General features: G+C 37.1%; 1 protein-coding gene and 1 long non-coding RNA gene across 10 annotated transcripts in view; one reads left to right on the top strand and one right to left on the bottom strand.

The window, feature by feature from the left end:
* Positions 1-24,405, top strand: part of CTNNA2 (catenin alpha 2) — a 1,320,632-nt gene that overhangs the window by 158,821 nt on the left and 1,137,406 nt on the right. For all 9 annotated transcript variants that reach the window (XM_070479775.1, XM_070479805.1, XM_070479797.1 and 6 more), the window contains exon 2: positions 11,361-11,467. In XM_070479775.1, coding sequence (XP_070335876.1) covers positions 11,366-11,467 — 102 coding nt within the window. In that variant the 5' untranslated portion in view covers positions 11,361-11,365. The remainder of the gene's footprint in view (positions 1-11,360; positions 11,468-24,405) is intronic.
* On the bottom strand, positions 1,936-22,728 carry LOC110151829 (uncharacterized). Its single transcript, XR_002318172.2, has 3 exons — positions 22,642-22,728; positions 5,934-6,096; positions 1,936-2,168 (listed from the first exon to the last, which is right to left on the bottom strand). It is a non-coding gene; the product is annotated as an uncharacterized lncRNA (long non-coding RNA).

Raw genomic sequence — 24,405 nt, 5'->3', positions numbered from 1 at the left:
ACAAAATTAAATGCCTCAGATGACCAGGAGGAAATCTGGATTAGTTTCTCTTTTCACATATGACTTTTTCTAACAACAAGCTTGATAAGGTGATTTATCAGCAGGAATATATGCTGAGTACCACTAATGCCAAAATAACAATCCTCAGAACAAAAGACTTGTAAGCAAATATAATTGCTATAATGTGTTATGACCTCTCACATGTAGTAATTCAGTTGAACAAGGCAGGGATAACACAATGCAGGTGAATTATCTTCCATTTACTAAACTGCCACCAGATGAACAGCAGTGCCTGGTGGTTATACCAGGTGAATAAGCCACTTTAAAATGGGAAACTGAAAGAAGCAGCGGTATTAGGCTTAAATCATTTCTGTATCTCTGCAACTTAATTCCTCACTAACAGCGCACCAATGGATTTAACTTTGCCTTTTAAAATAAAATACTTTGGACTCTGTGGGAGAAGGCGAGGGTGGGATGTTGTGAGAGAACAACATCAAAACATGTATATTATCTAGGGTGAAACAGATCACCAGCCCAGGCCAGATGCATGAGACAAGTGCTTGGGCCTGGTGCACTGGGAAGACCCAGAGGGATCGGGTGGAGAGGGAGGTGGGAGGGGGATTGGGATGGGGAATACATGTTAATCCATGGCTGATTCATGTCAATGTATGACAAAAACCACTACAATATTGTAAAGTAATTAGCCCCCAACTAATAAAAATAAATGGAAAAAAATAAAAAAAGAAAGAAAAAAAATAAAATAAAATGTTAACACATTTGAGCCTGCTTTAAAAATCAAATCAAGTCCTTGAGTACTAGTTAAGTATTCTTATGGGCTTCCCTGGTAGCTCATACATTGCCTGCAATGTGCGAGACCCAGGTTTGATCCCTGGGTCAGGAAGATCCCTTGGAGAAAGGAATAATGGCACCCATTCCAGTAATCTTGCCTGGAGAATTCCATAAACAGAGGAGCCTGACAGGCTACAGTCCATGGGGTTGCAAAGAGTCGTATATGACTGAGTAACACACACACACAAGTATTCTTATAATCACTGAACAATTTTAAATAGCTCTTACCTAAATATCTGCATTCATTTCTTTACATCATATCTTAATATCCTGATTACCTTGTCTTTTTCACTCTGTATCCCAAGGTTACTTGAATGTTTTTTCATACTCTTGCTCACTTTTTGGGGGGGCATTTTTCTGGCAACAGTTCAAAAGGGTGTTAAATTTTTCTGTTTTTCAGTTGCGCAAACTGTTCAATATTGCTTGACCAATGCATCCAAAATTTGAAGGTGCTCTTGGTTACTTATTGCTTGATATGAGTGCCCTGGTGAAATGGAAGGACACTGGCCCTACAGGTGTCCATTCTCATCCAAGCTCATGCCCTGAACACTGCTTGCTCGATGAATTGTTCTTGCTTTTAAAATATGATGAATTAGAGCCAGTTTCATCTCAACAATCAGCATAAAGTATGATACACATTGGGTGGTTAGTACACTTACCCTAATTAAGTGAATAGTTGGATAAATGGATAAAGGAAGGGGGAATTGGAGCATATGTGATTTGCCCTTTCTGCTAGAATATGGAAAGCATTCTGAGCAAGGAAAATCACTTTGGGTTCTGTTTTTCAGATAAGTGATATCTGAACTACCGTGTTCTGAGTAGAAAATGTCCCTTTTTGCAAAAAAGCACTAGTATTGTATTTTAACTAGAATCATTTTATGTGTGAGTGTTTGTATTTGATTATGAGATTTGAACTTGGCATCTTTACTAAATGTTCAGTACCGTCCTAATCATTGTAAAGGGAGCAAATTCCCTGTTGCTGAGTGTATCTGAGAGGACAAATTTATATAAAGCAAGGAGACAGCAACACAAGACATTTTGTATTCAAATTGAATATTATGCACTAGCTGTTCTGATTAGATGGAATACTGATGGAATTCAGAGAAAGGAAAAGACACTGGGCCTTGGGGAAAAAAGGCAATTTGGGTCAATGAGGAGAAGAAATATTTCCTAAGGGCTGTTGTGGGCCAACTTGTGTAGCTTGTTGGCCCATCCTTCACAAAAAACTTGCCACATGGATCTCAGCAGTCAAATACCAAGGGCTCACTGCTTTGCTGAAGGAAGCCCCGGGGTTAGTTTTTCCTGAACGAAAATGACACCTAGATTTAAAACATAATAAATAAAAACTAGTGATCCAGTTATATGCAGAAACCAACATAATGTTTTAAAGCAATCATCCTCCAATTAAAAATGAATATATTGAGTAAAAATATGTACATAAAAACCATAGGTATTTATTTAAATTAAGCATAAATATAAATATAACATAGTTTTTTTTTTTTTTTTAATGTGTGTGTATCTGTTGCTCAGTCATGTCTGACTCTCTGTGACCCCATGGACTGTAGCCTGCCAGGCTTCTCTGTCCATGGGGATTCTCCAGACAAGAGTACTGGAGTAAGTAGCGATTCCATTCTGCAGGGGTTCTTCCCAATCCAGGGAATTAACCCAGGTCTCCTGCATTACAGGTGGATTCTCTACCATCTGAGCCACCAAGCAAGTCCAAATATAACATAAATGGCTTATAAATAAAATATAAATTTATGTTCCCTAAGCCATACCAAGATATCACTTGTTTTAGGTCTCTAAGGAGTACTGGCCTATATCTAAAAATATGTCCAAAAGATATTTCAAAAATTACTACTCTCTAGGAAATGCACTCCACTATTGAAAAGATAAAAAGTTGATATTTGGAAAAAAATTAGATAAGTATTTGGGCCATTTTTTATATACTTCTATTTAATCATACATTTATGAAGGATCTAATACACTATTATACAGATTTGTGCCTTAATGAGTTTATAATCTAGTTAAAATCTAAGTTTATAACCTTATTTAAAACTAATGTCAGTTTCTTGGCAATGAGCCTGTTAACAAAAAAAAAGTATGATCATTTGCTACTGACTGTAAATCCAGTAGCAATTTAGAGTTTATGACAATGTGAAGATGTCAGTGTCTGGATTTTGGAGGGTGAGAAGGAACACAGTATGGTGGGAACTTTGGGAAGTGGCATAAACCCTGCGTTATAATGTATTCCAGACCTGTTTTCAGCAGTAGGCTCCCGTTAATGACATAAGATCCAGTAGCCCATGGTCAAAAAGTGGAGTGACAGCAGTGTTACAAAAACTTGGGAATTGTTGGAAAAGAGAATTAAGCAGTTACTTTGTTCTACAAAGGGAATGTTTCAGAAAATTAGTTTGGGCTGCATTGCACATCAAAATGAAAGATAAAGGGAGCAGTTTATGGTTATTTTGCTGTAATCTGAATATGAAATGTTGAGATTCTTATGAAGATTAACATTATATAATCATTGCATATGGATTTCTAATTTACAGGAGGTTAGAAAGACAGAGAATAAGTTAATTGCCAATTAAATAATGTGTTCCTATTAAATAATTTGATGTTACTTTTGGACTATAATTTCTCAAAATATGTTATCTGAAATAGTAACAGTTATTATTTTCAGTTTTCAGAATCTGTTACCTAAATCAGAATTGAAATGCTGCTGAAGAATAATAGGTAGAATAGGTAGAATAGTGTAGTTGACCTTTGGTCAGATATATTTTGTTTAGAAAAATCGAGTCCTTGTTAGGACTTTGGAAACCTAACAGCATATACAATGAGCACTACCTACCTGGGTATCACATATGTTCACATCCAAATGGAAAGCAAGTCATACTTTAGGAGTAGATTGAGTCTGTTTATGCTCGAAAATGAATTTAAATGATGAGACTATGAATGTAGTGAAAAGCAAGGAAATGAATTTGACAGATACTAGTTTTCAGTTTGAATTTCAAATTACTGGCTTTCTGTTAGCATACATCAGGAGTAATGAATTTCTATTAAGTTGGCACATAGTTTTAAATTTTATGAGTATGCTATTGTAAGTGTAAAAACTCATTTCAGTGAGATATGGACATGGATATTTCTTTTTTAATCAGCAAGCTCTAGGCTATATATTATTAGTCTCAACTTGTCATCCTGACAGCTTTTAGGCTGTGAAGCTTTATTCTTATATTCCTTTTTGGTGATGTTTTGTTTATTTGGGTAGAATTAAAAAAGAGGCTCTGAAGAGAATTTAATAGTTTAATACTTATTTAATATTTGCTTAAAATATTAAGGTATAATTTATAGGCATTTATGCTTAGACATGTATTATTATTACAACCTTTTGAAATTATTAGAGTGATGCTTTTGTTCAGCAGTATTTTTTTCAGTGATTTGTTAAAGGTGTGAGCTTCCCATACATAGAGGTCTTGCAGATGTAGTACTTGAGGGCTGTGCTAAACTTTGACAGTGTCAGAAATAACTACCCCACTCTCTCCTACTGCAGACAGCAAAGAGCAGTTGAAAATTACACATCACCTCAGTTTGGGATTAAAAATGGTGATGGATCTTCTAATTGCAACAGCAACTTGCATCTTGGGTCACCTGTCAGTTCACTGAGCAAGGACTCTGAATGCTTATTATGTTGAGGACAGTGATGGGCGACACACTGCCTCCTTATAGTCACAGGAAAAGAAATGAGCTGAAATTGAGCAAAGTTAATGGTGGAATATCAGTAGCAGGAGTTTCCCAGCTTATTTCCTACCATAAATATGGCTACCATTTATTACTGTTGCTGCTGCCACCGGGAGTGTTAGCAGAGGTAGCTACCATATCCTAAGAATCTAGGCTATGCTTCCCCACTCTGCCAAATGTTCTACACACATAACTCATATAATTCTCACAGCAGTCCCGTATGGATATTGATGGAGATTTCAGGTAAAGAGGTTCAAGTTAGGAGCCAGGTTATTTCCATAGTTAGAGCACCACCAGGAAGAGTGCTGAATACCGGTCACTCTCTGTTTAGATCTGGTGCTGATGCAGGTAGGAATCAGTGTGCGTTTTATTCTCTGAGGGTTTTTTAATCAGATGAGATGCCTCCTTCTCTGCTTTTGTTTCTCAACTTCTACTCCTGTCTGAGATGCATATGCACACATACTCTTCTCAACTCTAGAAAAAGTCCCTCTTACAATAGAGGGGCTGAATGTTAGAGGTAACTTTCTTTACTAATACAACAAAAAATGAGAGTAACTATTGTATTTCAGATTGCATTTTTGAAAAATTTATTTTCATAGCCCTCAAATAACATAAAAATATTTAGGAACTGATTCTTTGGAAACATTATTCTCTATTAAGCAATTATTCCTGGACCCTCATTTCTGATTTTGCTGAACTGAGGGTCGTGGCTCTCTCTCACTGTTACTTTACATTCTTCACAGGGATCACTACTATGGCAGGGATACTAATTAGAAAAGGCATCTTCTGGGGAAATTCTGAGAACTTTTGGGGATGTTGGAGGTTGGTGTACGTGTGGTTTAAAAAAACTGAAATGATTTTGATATGCCATTTCATTTTCCCTTTAAGAATCGCTTCAAGGCATTGGATTCCCTAAAAAGCATAAATACCATCCAGAAAGTATTGATATAATGATCCCAGTGATACTTGTAATAACAGCAGTGTTATTATTACTGGTCCTAGGGTCTCCACAGAGATACCCCACATCTTCCTGATCACCGCTTCCCTCCTGGTATGCATGGCCGTGGACTGTGATCAGAACAGTGGTTTTCCAAGTGTGATTCCTAGACCAGTAGAATAATCTGGGCACTGGTTACAAGTGCAAGGATAAAAAAAGAAAAGCAGTTTCTCAGACTCACCCTAGACCTAATGAATCAAAACCTCTCTGGATTGCTTTGTGTATGAATATGCCCTCCAAGTGATATGATACACATACAAATTTGACAACTATGACAGCCACCTGTCATAGTTTCCTATTGCTGTTGTAAAAGCACATTTAGCAGCTAAAAACAGCACAGACTTCTTACTTGTATTCTCTGAAGGTCAGAAGCCCAGGTAGATGTGTCTGGGTCTCTCTTTAGCATTTCACAAGGCTGAAATCATGATGTTGATAGCACTGAATTCCTCACTGAAGGCACTGGAGAAGAATTCACTTCCAACCTCATTCAGGGTTTTGACTGAATTCAGTACCTGGTAGTTGTAAACTGAGGTCCTTCTTTCATTGTTGGAGGTCAACCAGGGTGCACTCTTAGCTTCCAGAATCTTCCCACATTTCTTTTCATGTTTTTCATCTATCTACAGTGGTGGGTCGAGTCCCTTTCACACTTTGAAACCCTCTGCCTGTCTCTTCTGCCCTACCTGATGTCTTTGTCTGCTGCATCTCAATGATTGCCTCTTCTACCCCCAGCCAGGAGGAAGTTGTTTTAAGTGTTCAGTGATACATTGGGGCCACATTGATAATCTAGGGTCATGTCCCTATTTTAAGGTCCAGTTATTAATAACCTTAAGGGTTATTAATTCCTTGGAGAATGAAATGGCAACCCACTCCTGTATTCTTGCCTGGAAAATCCCATTGACGGAGGAGCCTGGCAGGCTGCAGTCCACGGGGTCGCAAAGAGGTGGACACGACTGAGTGACTTCACTTACATCACTTATTAAAACCTTAATTATATCTTCAAAATCCTCTTCACCATGAAATATAACATAATCACAAGTTTAAAACAAAGGGTATGAGGTCATGGGGACCAAAATTCTGTTTACTTGGCATAAGTCATCATAAGGTCTTTCTCTTGACTTTGCCCAGGTGCTGTGTTGCTCCCTAGGTGGCCCAGCCTCACCATCAGCATCCCATTCTTGCCCCAGGGTTCAAAGTGTCTAAAGGAAACTGTTCTGCTTCACCAGGAAGTGAAGCACATTTCCCATGCGATTCCCCATGTGCATCAAGGCACCTGCCCTTTGTGTCCCCCTCATCTCATCTGTCATTCCTCTGCGTTCCTCTGCATTCGCTCTCTCTCTCATTCTCCAGAAGTGGTTAGCTCCTGGATTTTCCTTTTTTTTTTTCATTTATTTTTATTAGTTGGAGGCTAATTACTTTACAATATTGTAGTGGTTTTTGCCATACATTGACATGAATCAGACATGGATTTACATGTGTTCCCCATCCTGAACCCCCCTCCATACTCCCTTCCCATCCCATCCCTCTGGGTCATCCCAGTGCACCAGCCCTGAGCACTTGTCTATGTCTCTGTCTCCCCTCCATGGTTCAGAAGCACTGTGGTGATGCTGGCATAGACCTAAGCCCAGGAATTCGTCTTTATAAGTGAAGCATAATGCTTCATGGGGCTTATGAGCACAGAGCCTGAAGCCAGGCAGTTTAGTTTCAAAATTTGTGACCTTGGGTAGATCTCTTAACTGTTTCATGCCTCAGCCTACCTATCTGTAAATGGCAAATAATAACAATGTCAGATCATTAGCCAGTATTTCTAATACTCAGAGAAGAAACAGTAAGTTCAGTGGATCCAGGCTTGATTCTTGAGGAAACTTAGAAAATTCCCTCACTTTTTCACATCTCTCACTTTCTCAACCAAAACTTTGTTTTAAAGCTTCTTGCCTTGGCCCCCACCCTAATGGATATCTTGAACTGGCTAGGATGATAATCATACAAAAACATGGCAAAGAAGTAAACCCATCAGTATTTGTATATGCAGTGTCATGATTTTCAGAATAAATTCATAAATTATATAAGGCTGTTACTATTTTTGTTTTACAGGATGAAACTGAACCTTAGGTGAGGTAGCTGAGTCAATAGCCTACATATAGAGATAGGTGAATAAGCCCAGTATTAGTCATTAACTTCTCATGACTTTACTTGTTAACCAAAGCTAACTTGTCTTCTGAAAAGAGCCTCACAGAGTTTGTTGGCAGTAGTGCTCACTCAGTATTGGTAAAGAGAAAAATCCATGAAAGGACCCTGAAGCTGGAGTTCTATGGAGGGAAGGCAGGTTTGGGTGGGCTCCTGAGCAACTGTCAGTTGTCCTGGACCATTGTTTTACAGAAGAACAATAGAAGGAATGGTGAGAACTCAGGAAGTTTAGGCAGAGGGCTGAAACACATTTTTCGAGAAAAGTCTGGAAAGGGGAATTTCTTCAGTGAATTATGCATTAGAGCAACATACATGTCACTTGAAGGCATTCCTTGGCACAGGCACCTCAAAAGATTTTCTGTTTATCAGGACAGTGTCTAATTAGCAAAGGACTTGACCTTTGGCTGCTCATAAGGGAGCTTGTTTTACTCTGTTAGTCTCTTTGTCATGTTTTTTGTTGTTTGTGAGTGATGAATGGCTGCTAACACCCTGATGCATGTTTCTTCCTTACCCCCGTGGAGAAAGTCTGAAGTTATCTAAGTTATTACTATGTAGGTTGTTTTATCACCTTTTATGGATATACAGATTGACATTTTTCAAGAATATTTTCTCACAGATTGAATAAATTGATTAGAGCTTGTTCACGGGCTTGTAAAATTGTGGTGTATGGACAAGCACAATGCTATTGTCTTCTGTTTTTTATAACCCCTTTTTGTCACTCTTTGTTTCCAGTCAATATTCTAATTTTCCTACCAAAAGCAACTATAATATGTCATTTTTTTCTTTGAATTTAAATTATTGAAAAATATATATTTTCTTATATGGAATCTCTTTTGTGGGCAAAACAGTCTGCATTAAATGTGTGGATGCCTAGTATGGTTTTGAGACATGCTCCTTTGGAATGTGAGAGGCTGGTGTATGATTGCACACTTCATTTATTCGCTTGCTTTCTTATTTGAAGTCAATTTGCTTATTCTACACAGAGGAACACGTTTCTGTGACTAGGTTTTCCCCTTCAACAAATTAATATCATATAACCTTTCCTTGCCTTTTGCTCTTGGATTTTGCCTGTGTCAAACTAAAAGATTGATCCCCAAAGGAATAAATTGAGTCCAGTGATTTGCTTGGTCACTCTTGTCCTTTCAGTTTTAGATTTATAAGTCTTCTGACCTTCAGGATCCAAGGCTCTGCTCTAATTCTGCTTCTTGGTTCACAGTTGCCTTGAAGTCTTTTTTCAGCATCTCCCATTTTTGCTTGATGCATGCTAGATTAGTGTCTCTAACGTAAGTGCCCCAGCATTTTTGTTTCTCACATAAGCATTTTTTGTTGATCTCTTTAGTAATGCATCAGAACATGCATAAAGATGTTGTGTGCCTTCCTGGTCCACCAGCTTACATGCACAAGCATGCTCATGTAATAGTGGTGGTTCTCTGCATAGTCTCCTTACTACCTTTCACTACTGTGTTAAAATGACTTCACTACTCCACTACAAGTTATCCAGCTGTCTTTCCTGTAGGGCCTTCTTGTGCATCATCATTACTGGGGTCACTTATTATTCCATCAGAGCTGGGAAGAAATTTATAGGGAATTTCTTGGGGACTGGAAATCATTGTGTCCTAAGAGATGCTGGGAAAGATTGAGGGCAGGAGGAGAAGGGGATGACAGAGGATGAATGGTTGGATAGCATCACCAACTCAGTGGACATAAATTTGAGCAAACTCTGGGAGATTGTGAAGGACAGGGAACCTGGCATGCTGCAGTTCATGAGGTCACAAGAATTGAACATGACTTAATGACTAAACAACAAAAACAACAAAGAGCTGGGTTACTTAGGTAGGACTGGCTTCGACAAGGATGAAGGTATCCTGTGTGGGTAGAAAGAATCTGGCATTTTCATCCTTTCACAACACAGGAAGGTGTGCTGCCTAACAGCAGAATTCTGGGCATGTTAGAGCTGCTATGTAGCAGTTGGTAGTGTGAATGGGAAATGTGTAAAGTGTTTTTAGGTTTTTGGAGGATAGGCAGCATATCTGTGCCAACTATTGTTGTTGTGAAGGAACCCAAGTCTAAATCGGTCTATATGGTTGGATTGCTATGTTTAGTTTATTTAAAACATGGCATTTGGAGAGAGGTAAAATACCAGCACACTGCATCTTCGCCTTTTTTTTTTCTTGAAGCAAATTTGTTAGGTCTGTTTTAAAAGGACTAGCTGTAGCAGGGCAGTAAAGAGACATGTGCCTCTTGCGATAGACCTTTTTTGTAGTGTTAATTCTAACAGAAATAATCATCTATATTGATTTATAAGAGTGGAATGGAGTGGGGACATTGATTCAGAAGAGAACAGCTATGAACAGTTTGATTTATGATGGTATTAAAGGAAATGATTCAGATTCACCTTGCACAATCTAAGGTTGCTTGTCCAGTGGTTAGTTGTCAAAACATATTCATCAGAGAGCAGTCAATTTCTCAGTGAGAAGCACAGGCCTAAAAGAATGTCTAATTCATTCTTTTGAGGCTGGGACGAAATCATGTACTTGATATGTGCAAGGTTGCTACCTGCACACCCGTGGTTCTTAGGTAGAAGAGGATTGTTGTAGAATGAAATAAATAACCTTGTCAGACACTCATTTTATGGGACAAGAATGTAAATGCAGTGAGTAATCAGAGAGTATGTAAATAGCAGCAAGCTAATTTTCAGAATCATTGCGACTCATTTTGTAAGATATCTGTCCTATTTAAGAGAATAAAACTCAGCTCTTCCAGGAAGCATAGTATCCTCAGTGGTCAATTATGTGACAAAAACAAAGAAGCCTTTTGTTATGACCTGGGGTCTTTCATCTGATTGTCATGATGAGTTTATTGTACTTCTTTAAAGTCTTTGCTGACCTCCTTTGGTGACTGACTTTGACGTCCTTTCCTCAGTTCTCCGGTGGCCTTCTCTGTATTCCTTGATCACAGCACAGGCCACACTGAGGCATAAGTATGGCCAGCCTCTGCTACTTCTGCCTTGAAACCACAGGTACAGGAGGGCAACCACCAAGGCTTTCCCAGCAAATGTGTGTGTATGTGCTGAGTCGCTTCAGCTCTGTGTCCAGCTCTTTGTGACCCCAGGGACTGTAGCCTGACAGGCTCTTCTGTCTGTGGGTTTCTCCAGCCAAGGATACTGGAGTGGGTTGCATGCCCTCCTCCAGGGAATCTCCCCAATTCAGGGATCAAACCCACATCTCCCGAGTCTCCTACTTTGGCAGGTGGGTTCTTGGGAATCTCCTTCCCAGTATATAGCAGGTGGATATGTGTACTAAACACTGAGTGAGTGACATATTTCAGTATCAGTTGGGCCCCAAAAGTTTGTCTAATGTAGACAGGTGCCCTTAAGAAATACCCATTTTCAATCTGATCCTGACATTACCACTTCACATTTTCTGATTTCCCTGGCTTCACTTTTCTGATTTCCCTAGCTCTAACTTGATGAGGTTGAACCAGACAGGTAATCTTCAAGTATGTTCTAAGTTTTGGTGACTCATTCATTTTGAACCCCCAAGCTCACATTATTTTTGTGATCATTTCTAATGGATAATGTGTGTTTCTGTAGGGAGCATGACTTCGGCAACTTCACCCATCATTTTAAAATGGGACCCCAAAAGTTTGGAAATCCGGACCCTAACAGTGGAGAGGCTTTTGGAACCGCTCGTTACACAGGTAAGAGATGTTCTGAAATACTGTTACCTGTGTATATTTCTATTGCGATTATATCATGACTTTCCAAAGAACGTGAAGGTCCTTAAGCATGAATAAATCATGCCACATTGCTAATTACTTAATATGTATTCCTGCCCGAACTGTGGACAGTTTTTTTTTTTTTTCTTCTCAGTAAGATTTGGAATGCTTTTTACAAAAGTTTTCATGTGACTTTTGAAATTAAGTTGATGAGATAATTAAAGAAGGGACTTTGGTGAAGTCTTTGGACCCTCAATTGCAATAATGGATTCAAAGTCTAAATAAATCATGCCTAGCTTGCTTTCAGATGCTAATGCAGTTAGGAAGAACTCTATTGACTATTTAAGAACGAAGTATATTTATTGAATTACTTTGTCTTTAGTTTAAAAGGGAAAATTCATCATGTTGAAATGATGAAATGTTCCATTTTTATGTTGTCACATTTCCACATGAGGGTCATTAACAGAAAAACATCCTCTGGAGTTTTAAATTTTAAAAATTAATTTTTAGTGTGTCTTGTGAAGCATATTATTTGCTATATTGACTAAGTATTTCAGAAAGTTAAAATTCAAGATTTTATGGGTATATTTGTAGAGAAATGTCATGTCAAATTAAGTAGAGACCATTTATATTGGGTAGAGATCACTTATATTGGTTTTCTGTAGCTTCTATATCAAATTATTGTAAACTTGGTGGCGTGAAGCATCACAAGTTTATTATCTTATGGCTCTAGAAGTCAGAGGTCCTAATGTTAGGATATTGGTAAAGAAGCATTCCTTCTGGAGGCTTGAGTAGAAAATCTGTTTCTTTGCCTTTTCCATGTTCTAGAGGCCATTCCCTTCTTTGGCCCCTTCCTCCATATTCAGAGCCAGCAGTGTTGCGTCTTCAAATCTCTCTCTGACTCTGACCTCTGCTTATGTCCTCATATCTGATCCTGTCTCCCTATTATTAGGACCCTTATGATTACATTGGGCCCACACAGATACTCTAGAATAATGTCCTCATCTCAAGATCTTTGAGCAAATCACATCTGAAAAGTCTCTCTTTCCATTTTTAGGTAGCATATTCATACTTTCAAAGGATTAGAACATGGACAAAATCTCATCTGAAATTCATCAGCTAAAAATTTCCAAATCTCATCATCTAAATCTTCTAAAGTAGGTATGAGTAAGGTTCTAGATAGGGACTTCCCAGGTGGTGAAATAGTAAAGAATCTACCTGTTAGTACAGGAAACACAGGAGACATGGTTCCAGTCCCTGAGTGAGAAAGATTCCCTGGAGTAGGAAATGGCAACTCACTCCGGTATTCTTACCTGTAGAATTCCATGGACAGAGGAGCCTGATGGGTTACAGTCCATGGGGTTGCAAAGAATTAGACATAATTGAGCATTCTCATGCTTATCATCAAGGTTCTAGTTATATTCCTTCCTCAAGCAAAATTTCTCTCCATCTATGTACCAGTGAAATTAGAAAATAAATCATATGCCTTCAAAATGCATTGTGGGACAAGCATAAGATAACAGGTGTAGACATTTTCATTTAAAAAGAGAGAATGTGGAAGAAAAAAAATGGTTACCAGTCTCAGGAAGTTTAGAATTCCAACTGGGCAAACTCAATTAGATTTCCCAGCTTGGTGATAATCCTCTGTGGCTCAAGGCTCTGCCTTCTGGGCCTGGTTCTTTACTTTAAGAATCATTATTCTTTTTTCATGAAAGATAGCATGTATTTTCAGTTGAATATTTCCTGCCTGTGTAACTTGAAGTACACAGCTTTTTTGAAATTCCTCTCTCTCTTTTTTTCAGTTCATATTGTCAGTATTTCAACTGATTTCTCATTCTTGAGAAACCTGTGGTTCTCTCGTATATATCTGGGATTTTCTCTGTTAGAAAACAGGATACTTTGGAGATGAGGTTATCCATGAAAAATCTACAGTTTGTCCTCTGCTGAAATCACTGAGGGAATCCATAATCCCATGTCCAATCTTTCCAAGAGCTCCTTGTGTGAATGAACATACCAAGGTTTTAATCCTTCCAAAGCACTAACCAAAGGTTATCTAGACACAAAGTTGACTTTTTCTCAAGAGCCACTTTTTCCTGAAACTGAGACTTCTAATTTTAACACCTCTTGCAATCCTCCTAGGCTGAGGAGTTTCTGAATTATTGGGTCTTGGTTCCTTTCAACTTAATATTCTTAACAAAAAATTTTTTTGCTGGCTGCATTTTGTGGCATGTGGCAGGATCTTACATTCACTAACCCAGGATTGAACCCATGCCCCATGAAATAGGGGCATGGAGTCTTAACCACTGGGCCACCAGGGAAGTACCAATAATTCTTGACTCAATATGCTTCTTTCCTCTCACATTTTGCTATAAGCAAGAAGAGGAAACTAGGCCACTCCTTCCAATACTTTGTTTGGAAATCTTCTCAGCTAAGTATTCAAGGTCATCACTTATAACTGGTTTCTACATAATTGTAGGAAGCAATTCAGCTAAGCTTTCTTCTACTCTATAACAAATATTGTTTTTCCTCCATTTTCCAATAGCATGTTTTTCATTTCCTTCTGAGCCCTCCTTTAATTGTCCATTTATAATGCTTTCAATAATTTCTAAAATGATAAAAGCTTACTCTACCATGTTGTTCACTTCCTTCTGAGTCCTTACCAGCAGGGCTTTTAACATCCATATTTTACTCTCTGTTCAAGGTAATCTAGGCTTTTTCTATCATGCTTCTTAAAATGTTCCCAGCCTCTGCCTACCATCAATTTCAAAGCCACTTCCACATTTTCAGATAGGTGTTATAGCAACACCCTACTTGCCAGAACCAAGATCTGTTTGCCTATATGCTTCCAGTTGCCACTATGACAAATTAGCACAACCTTAGTAGTTCAAACAACACCCATCTATTATCATACAATTCTAGGGGTCCAAGGTCCTCAACTCAAGATGTTGGTAGGGATGTGTTCCATAAGGAGGAAGTTCATTCCTATTTTTAGCATCAGGAGTGCACCTGTGTCCTTGGTTGTGGTGTTTTCCTCCGTCATTGAAGCCAACAGTTTAGCACCTTTAAATCTCTCCCTCTGACTTCAGCTCTACCATCATATCTTGACCTCTGACTTCAACCCTCCTTTCTCGCGCATTCCAGGCAGATTTATTTTACCATCTGAGCCCCCAGGGAAGCTCCCTCTTATAAGAACCCCTGTGATGATATTGGGATCACCCAGATATTCTAAAATAATCTCTGGATCTTGAGATCTTCTGCAGAGTCCCATTTGCCATTTAAGGTAATACATTCACAGGTTCTAGGGATTAGGAAGTAGACATGTTTGTTTGTAATTGTTGACACATTTCATTAGATTTATGCCCTTTTTTAATTTGGTCATGATTCTTATTAGTGCTATACAGATTTATTCAAGAAACACCTAATACTGATAGACTCTTAGATTTGAGAGTATGTTGGCTGCTGAAATTGTGGTTTGTGGACTAAGACTGATCCATGAATTATTTGTTATTGGACAGCAATAAGCACAGATACTTAAAGTGCTTTGAAAAATTTATGATAGTTTTATAGAGTAATTTTATGAATGTTAAAGCTAATCATAAAATTTGGACTTTTTAATCTTTAAATTTCTGGGGTTATTCATTGTCTTGTATTTTTAAAAATCTTTGGTTTATGCACTTTTAGAATAACATATATTTGACCTTTCATCATACATAGCTTGAAAAAGCCTGGTGTTGGAGCTTCTTTGTGGTTGGTCTTCTCTGAAATGTAGTTCTGTCAGATGGGTTACAAACACAGATTACTTTTTTCTAGTTTTGGAATTTTCACTTTAGATTACATGCCAATATATTTACCCCTTATCATGCAGATGAAATGAAGCAATAATTAGAACAGTGCCTCGTGGTGATTAAATGTAGTTTCCATTTTTCTTTTCTTGATGGTTGTATTTCAGGTTCATACTGGTCATAAACCAATACTGTATAAGTCAGTGAGAAGGATACGAGTGAATCTAGCATGGGCAAGCACAATATTACACATAAACTGTCTCTTCTTAAAATTTTCATATCTTTAGATATTTGCTCTTGTAGTTAACTTATCTAAAGACCAACACATCTAAGATTACATTTAAAAATTCCAGACTTTTCCATGTATTTTTCAATCCAGTCATTTCAAATTCTTCTGTCAATAAAGGTAATACATTAAAAATATTTGTTGAAAATAAAGACAGTTAATAGTCTAATTCATATTTTTTCACTTAATAGAGGAAAATACTTACAAAGTCTTGCTGAATTTCACACTGTGACTTAGCACTGTAACTATTCTTAACACTTTTCCAATGTCTCCTAATATCTAAATGGTTTACCTTTCTTACTAGTGTTCCTACACTGATTTTAAAAAAATTAAAAAAAGATTCTCTCAAAAATGTGACTGTTAAGATAGGCTTTTGTAAATGTTGTTTTGCGGTAATATGCTTGTGTTATCAAGACTCACCATTCCCATCCCTGGAATGAAATCTTAAGGGTAACATTAATGTGACTATTGATCCTTGGAAGACATATGAATAATTTAGGAGAGAGAAGGTAATATTAGATATAAACTCCATGTTCAACATTTAAAGAAAAAGGTGGAAATGAGAGAGAAAACTAACCTAAACAAAGCCCCATATGAATTAAATATATATTACAGTTTTAGGAATGGAATAAAATTCACTGAAATATCCAGTGACTCTAGATGCCTGTAGCCATTCTGCAGTTTATATAAAGCTGGATAGAGTTGAAATAAACACCAGAAGTTTAGGAGTTCTCAATGAAATTCATTTACTGTCATAAGAAAAATGTCAGGAATTTACCATCAATAACTATTTAAAGTAGTAAACAAAACTTCATCTCATTTCTATCATAATGTATATAAGGTGCATGTTTAACTTACAATGTTGAAATGGCAAGATTCTCTTTGGAACAATTTTATATTATAGAAATCATGCAATTTCATATGAGAGAAGATTCATCTTATGCATTTTAGACCTTGAAAAAGATGCCTGAACTTTTAAAAATTCAAGAGAGTAAAAATCTTTAATAGGCCATGTTCTGTGATACTATATTAGGAAATGGAAAAACTATATTTGCAAATTTATTAGGAAATTAGGACACACTCTTAGATAACTCTTTTAAGCAAAGGGAAATTACAAACTATATGACTTAATGAAAAATATAATCTCTTCTTAACAAAATATACATACCCACTAAAAGGTGTGCTTAGTACAAAATTTCAGCTTTAAATGCCTTTTTTACTAAAGAAAAACCAGAAAAAACTAAGTATTCAACAAGTTAGAATAAGAACATCAAAAGAAACTAAGAAATCAGAATTTAATAACCATAAAAACTGGAATCACTAAAATAGTGAGTTTAAAGGGTTGAATTAATGCAAAATTTGATTCTTGTTAAAGATGCTGTGTATTTATTTATTTTTGGTTGTGCCGGGGCTTTGCTGTCATGCAGTGGCTTTCCCTAGTTGTGAAGAATGAGGGCTACTCTCTGATTGTGCTACATGTGGCTTCCCCTTGAGGTGGCTGCTCTTGTTTGCAGAGCATGGGCTCGAGTCATTCAGGCTTCAGTAGTTGTAGCACATGGGCTCAGTAGCTGCAGCTTGTGAGTGCTGGCTCAAGTAGTTGTGGTGCAGTGTCTTGCCCTGCAGTGTGTAGGATCTTCCTGTAACAGAAATCCACTACATGTCCCTTGCATTGCCAGGCAACTCCCAACCACTGGACCACCAGGGGAGCCCTGATTCTTTCTTGACATGGCCAATATAAATCCCTCAGGCACATATTATGGAAAATATATAAAGAATGCATAAGATTATGAATGGGAAAGCAGAAAGAACTGTAGGAACAAGAGAGATTAAAAGAAGCATAGTTGAATATTACATACAACTCTACACCTAGGAAACATGAAAACATAGAGGAAGGGAATAACTTCCTAGAAAGATTGAAATAACCAAAATTTATCCAAGAGGAAGTGGAAAACTGGATTAAGCCATATAAATATTGGAAAGCTTTTAAAGATCTGTTATTAAAAAGCACGAGAACAGATGGATGTCTAGCTGAATACTATCTCATATTTAAAGAACTGATAATTGCAATGTTACTTAAAGTTCTGCTTCAACTGTAGAAAAAATTTAACAGCTCCTCAGTAGTTCTTGAAGAAACATAGCTTTTATATTAAAAATTCAAGACACTCTAAAATAACTTTAAAAAAAGAACAGTGATAATTCAATCTTATTTCTGAATTTAAATGCAAAAAAAGTTCTACATAAAATATAGAAGGTATCATCCAGCAGTGTATCAAAAGTTTAACATATTCATAACAAAATAAGACTTTTTAAGGAATATAATGATAGTCTATTATCAGGAAGCAAAAATATTTTAGTTCCTCGATAGATTATACGCTGGGATACTAAACAGACATTTGACAGAATTTTGTAGTCTTTTCTAATAAAAACTTTAAATAAGAACAAGATCAAGCTTTTAAGATAAAGGAATATGTCATGTAAACATAGGAACAGGACAGATAAAATCTTTCTCTTATAATATTATTGTGTACCATTGAAATTAATGTGAGAATAAGGTAAGATAGCCAGATATAGTATAAATATACAAAAATAGTTTTGTCTATGCAAAACAGTTAGAAATGAAAATGTAAATATTCTTTTTGTAATTAAAAAGTATATACAGAAGGCCATTATTCTTGTGATGCAAAATCTATCTAAATTTTGTAGCTTTGTAAGTTGCAATTTTATAATTATTTTCACACCATTGAAGTATTGATTATGTTTATACAAGCCTCGAAGTTAGGAAGGCTTGATTGTGAATCAAAAACTTGAATATGTTACTTAATCTGTCCTCATATGTAAGTTATGGATACGTCATGATATTATTAAAGTGGTACCTGAGACAGTCCATTAAAATGATTTGTGAAGTGTCTGACAGTGTTCTCATAGTAATGTTGTTCAGTCACTAAGACATCTCCAACTCTGCAATGCTATAAACTGCAGCACACCAGGCTTCCCTGTCCTTCATAGTAATATATGTTTGCTCTTATGCAATGTTCTTTATTACTTGGTAGTACTGGCTTGATAGTAATGGCTTCATTACTTGATAGATGTGACTTGATAGTAATTAATTATTACTAGGAATTGGATGCCATGTATAAAATAGGGATTCATTGGATTTTTTTTTTTAGAAAAAAAACATTTTAATGTAGATTTAGAAGAATTATTTGTTTTACATTTAATCAAAGATAACAAAGGGAGAAACTTCTAAAATTACTGGAATTCAGCCTTAAACATTTTAGTAAACTAATGAAGCTAAGGCCATCACAATAGGATAGGATGAAATTTGTTAGCATTTTGTTCCTTGTATGTCTATAGAAAGATGAATATGCAACTTAAGAAATAACCCTAAGCATCTGATAAAATAATACCATTGATGTTTAATGAGCTGTTCTAAATTGGCCTGATGGGGAAAGAACCTCCTGAGAAGAGGAGCTCTCTTTAATCTTTTTCTGTATTATTTTCAGTAATGTCCATGGGGCCCTATTAGATTGGGCTCTAATGCCTTCTATAGTTAGGTCTTTTTAAACTTTAAAAAGTTAATACTTATCTCAAAAGCTAAATAATTAGAACATCGTATACTTAAAATATTATTTCAAAATTTACAAATTCAATTTTATGCTTTAAAAAATAACTTATTTTATCCCCCATTTTGTATTAAGTCCTTATACAGGAATTACCTATGTGTGACTCACAATGATAGTTAAATTCTTCTGTTCGTTTAAAATCAGGGAAACAGATTTAGCTTTAAAATGAGAGAATTTAAAGTTGGAAAGTGATTAGAGAAATAAACTGATACTCAGAAATGAAGTAACTTCTGAGAATTAAGTCAGTATGTGTTTTTTTATGTTATATCATATTCTCTCTTATATTGTTTACAAAATATTTTGTATATGACTTTACCTAAAGAAAAAAAGTATGAAATGAAGTCTCATTATATTCTTTCTCCATCTGTCCAGAAAATATCACTATTGAAACTACCTTAATTCATGTTTTATTCATGAGATTCGAAGATTAATACATTTGGATGGTTCTGTGGTGATACTATAATGTTGAAATAAGTTGATTATTCATCTTTGTCAGAGGATTAGCACTGTGTGAAAGTGAAGAATGTACTAAAAGCAGACAACGGGAATTCTATTAAGCTTATTTATTTGATTAAATTTAGGTATAATGTGGTTAACCTGTTTCCAAATATTTTCCTGTTTTTGTTTTTAAAATACCAATTCCCATTTTAATTTTTAAATGCTATTTTTCTGACTTTGAAGAATGTTTACATGTCTTTATTAGAAGGTTTTGTGGCTGAATAAGTTAACTTAAAAATCGTAACTTTATTTAAAACCTCCATATCTTTCCTTGTTAAAGAAAAAATAACATATATTAAAAAAAGGATTTGAATACAAAACTCAGCAGTGTCCACAGGACTGGAAAAGGTCAGTTTTCATTCCAATCCCTAAGAAAGTCAATCTCAAAGAATGCTCAAACTACCGCACAATTGCACTCATCTCACACGCTAGTAAAGTAATGATCAAAATTCTCCAAGCCAGGCTTCAGCAATACATGAACCGAGAACTTCCAGATGTTCAAGCTGGTTTTAGAAAAGGCAGAGGAACCAGAGATCAAATTGCCAATATCCGCTGGATCATTGAAAAAGCAAGAGAGTTCCAGAAAAACATCTATTTCTGCTTTATTGACTATGCCAAAGTATTCGACTATGTGGATCACAATAAACTGTGGAAAATTCTGAAAGAGATGGGAATACCAGACCACCTGACCTGCCTCTTGAGAAACCTGTATGCAGGTCAGGAAGCAACAGTTAGAACTGGACATGGAACAACAGATTGGTTCCAAATAGGAAAAGGAGTACGTCAAGGCTGTATATTGTCACCCTGCTTATTTAACTTATATGCAGAGTACATCACGAGACATGCTGGGCTGGATGAAGCACAAGCTGGAATCAAGATTGCTGGGAGAAATATCAATAACCTCAGATATGCAGATGACACCACCCTTATGGCAGAGAGTGAAGAGGAACTGAAAAGCCTCTTTTTTTTTTTTTTTCTGAAAAGCCTCTTGATGAAAGTGAAAGAGGAGAGTGAAAAAGTTGGCTTAAAGCTCAACATTCATAAAACTAAGATCATGGCATCTGGTCCCATCACTTCATGGGAAATAGATGGGGAGACAGTAGAAACAGTGTCAGACTATTTTGGGAGCTCCAAAATCACTGCAGATGGTGACTGCAGCCGTGAAATTAAAAGACGCTTACTCCTTGGAAAGAAAGTTATGACCAACCTAGACAGCATATTAAAAAGCAGAGACATTACTTTGCCAACAAAGGTCCATATGGTCAAGGCTGTGGTTTTTCCAGTGGTCATGTATGGATGTGAGAGTTGGACTGTGAAAAAAGCTGAGTGCCGAAAAATTGATGCTTTTGAACTGTGGTGTTGGAGAAGACTCTTGAGAGTCCCTTGGACTGCAAGGAGATCCAACCCGTCCATCCTAAAGGAGATCAGTCCTGGGTGTTCATCGGAAGGACTGATGCTGAAGCTGAAGCTCCAATACTTTGGCCACCTCATGCGAAGAGTTGACTCACTGGAAAAGACCCTGATGCTTGGGAGGGATTGGGGGCAGGAGGAGAAGGGGACGACAGAGGATGAGATGGCTGGATAGCATCGCCGACTCGATGGGCATGAGTTTGGGTAAACTCCGGGAGTTGGTGATGGACAGGGAGGCCTGGCGTGCTGCGATTCATGGGGTCGCAAAGAGTCGGACACAACTGAGCGACTGAACTGAACTGAACTGACTGAAAGAGATTATGCCTTGGGAAGTTTACCTTATGACATATATTAATATTTAATTGAAAAGCTATAAAGTGTTTTTAATATTTTACAATTATGGTTTCCTTTCCTAATATTAACACTTCTTAAGTTGTACTTTTTTTAATGTTTGGTACCCACAACTAAAAGTAATTCATTATGTTTCAAGCACTTCTTTGAATTGATGTCATATGTTGGATTACTTGGCAGTTATATTGTTTGTCACTTTTGAAATAGGAATTTAATTGACTAGTGTCTAGTCTAGAGTTAAGATTAATTTCTGTTTTGAGATTATGTTCAAAATTTTGATGTCTGCCACCAGATGGGAGTGATGTTCTTTTTGTTATGAGGCCAGCTGTATTAGTAAAGTTTTGAAACTTGAGTCATGTGTAGAATCCTTTTAAACCCAAAATGAAAGCCAAAAAAGCCTCCCAAATCTTAGAGTCAGCTTCAAGTAGTATTAAAAACATGAAATTATGTTTGCATGTATTTTTATTCATAAAGAAATTTGTAAAATAAGTAACAAAAACAAAATAAAATTGAAATTGATATTAATTTGATGGATGATGTTTTTCTGACCTTAAATCATTGGATGCAACATAGACATGGTGGTAACTACTTTAGTTCTAGGTCTTTTGTCTTTGGCAAATGCTCATTACCATGTGTACCATTAGGACCAACTATGCAAGTAATAAATATTGAGTCCACCATGCCATCATTTCACTTTTTTTTTTTTTTTACCACAAATATACCTACAGTTAACAGATAGCATCTGCCTCTGTTCCTATCTCATTAGCCCAGGGCAATAAAAATAAGTAGTAAGGCATTGGTTTTAGAGGTGGCTCCGCAGTAAAGAAGCTGCCTGCAATGCAGGAGCCACAGGAGATGCCAGTTCGATCCAGGAAGATCCCCTGGAGGAGGGCATGGCAACCCACTCCAGTATTCTTGCCTGGAGATTCTCATGGGCAGAGGAGCCTCTTGGACTACAGCCCATTGGTTTGCAAAGATTCAGACATGACTGAAGTGACGTAGAATGCTTGCCACTGTATTAAGAATGACACAACTAAATCTCCTCCTGAGAGAGCACCAAGACTGCAGCTAGCTGTTGAACAACCATCAACAGGAGGACACTAGAATCCACCAAAAAAAAGATACCCCATATCTAAAGACAAAGAAGAAGCCAGCCACAACAAAATGGTAGAAGGAGCACAATTAAGATAAAATCAAATCATATACCTGCTGGGTAGGCGACCCACAAACTGGAGAACAATAATACCAAAGAAGTTCTCCCATTCTTGTGAAAGTTCTGAACCCCACGACAGGCTTCTCAGCCTGGGGATCCAACAAAGGGACTAAGAATCCCCAGAGAATCTGACTTTGAAGGCCAATGGGATTTGACTATAGGACTTCCACAGCACTGGGGGAAGTATAATCTCCATTCTTCAAGAGCACGAACAAAATCTTGTTCAGACCCAGGGGAAAGGAGCCGTGACCCCACAGGAGACTGCAGCAGACCTACCTGCTAGTGTTGGAGGGTCTCACGTGAAGGTGTGGATTGGCAATGGCTTGTTGATGGGACAGGAGCAGTGGCAGCCGCAGTCCTAGGAGGTGTCTCTGGATGTGATCCCTCTTGGAGGTATTCATTAACCCTATCATAGATTCTGTGGACTCCAGGGCTGGATTACCTCAGGTCAACCTCTAAGAAGGAGGGAGCCCAGCCCCAGCCATCAGCAGACAATAGGATTAAAGTTTTACTGAGTGTGGCCCTGCCCACCAGAGCAAGACCCAGTTTTTGCTACCATGAGTCCCTCTTATCCAGAAGCCTACACAAGTCTTTTAGCCTCATCCTCCAGGGGGGAGACCGAAGAAGCAAGAAGTACTACCATCCCGCAGTCACCAAAAGGAAAACTTGCAGAAAGTTAATCAGAATGAAAAGACAGAGGGTTATGTTCCAGATGAAAGTTATCTCCCAGAAAAACAACTAAATGGAGATAGGTAGCCTTCCAGAAAAAGAATTCAGAGTGATAGGGAAGATGATCCTGAATCTTAGAAAAAGAATGGAGAAGATGCAGAAATATTTACCAAAGACCTGGAAGCACTAAAGAACAAGCAGAGATGAACAGTACATTAGAAGGAATTGATGGCAGAATAACTTAGGCAGAAGAATGGATAAGTGACTTGGAAGACAGCATGGCAGAAATCACTAGTGCAAAACAGAATATAGAAAAAAAAAAGAATGAAAAAAAATGAAGACAGTTTAAGGACCTATGGGACAACATTAAACACATCAACATTCACATCATAGAGGTCAAAATTAAAGATGAAGATAAAATATTAAAAGCAATAAAGGAAAAAACAACAAATAACATACAAAGGAACTCCCATCAGGCTATCAGCTGATTTCTCAACAGAAACTTTACAAACTGGAAGGGAATGGCACGATATATTTGAAATGATGAAAAAGAAGAACCTATAGCCAAGAATACTCTACCCAGCATGGCTCTTGTTCAGATTTGATGGAGAAATCAAAAGCCTTCCAAACAAGCAGAAGTTAAGAGAATTCTAGCTTTACAACAAGCACTAAAGGAACTTCTCTAGGCAGGAAAAACATAAGAAGGAAAAGACCTACACAAAATAACCCCAAACAGTTAAGAACATGACAGTAGAATTATACATATTGATAATTGCCTTAACTATAAATAGATTAAATGTACCAACCAAAAGACATAGACTGGCTGGGCAGATGAGACCATGTGCATGTATGCACTTCCACTTACCACATCACTCTATTTAACTCCATCAAATATATGTAAATATTTTATATTGTTAGTTTAATCATACTTCCATTATGGCTTTCAATTGTAGGTGTCTTTTATTTTTTTGTCTGGCTATTGATTGTGAAAACTGATAAACATCTTTTACTGTTGTGATTATGTGACTAGTATTCATTTTATTATCACTGTGTCATGATTGGTCAACAGAAAATAACAGAACTCTGTA

Source organism: Odocoileus virginianus, chromosome 2 (genome assembly GCF_023699985.2).
Source record: "Odocoileus virginianus isolate 20LAN1187 ecotype Illinois chromosome 2, Ovbor_1.2, whole genome shotgun sequence".
Classification (NCBI taxonomy): Eukaryota; Metazoa; Chordata; class Mammalia; order Artiodactyla; family Cervidae; genus Odocoileus; species Odocoileus virginianus.
Note: the sequence above shows the minus strand (reverse complement) of the source record. Positions and strands in the feature narration are given on the sequence as shown.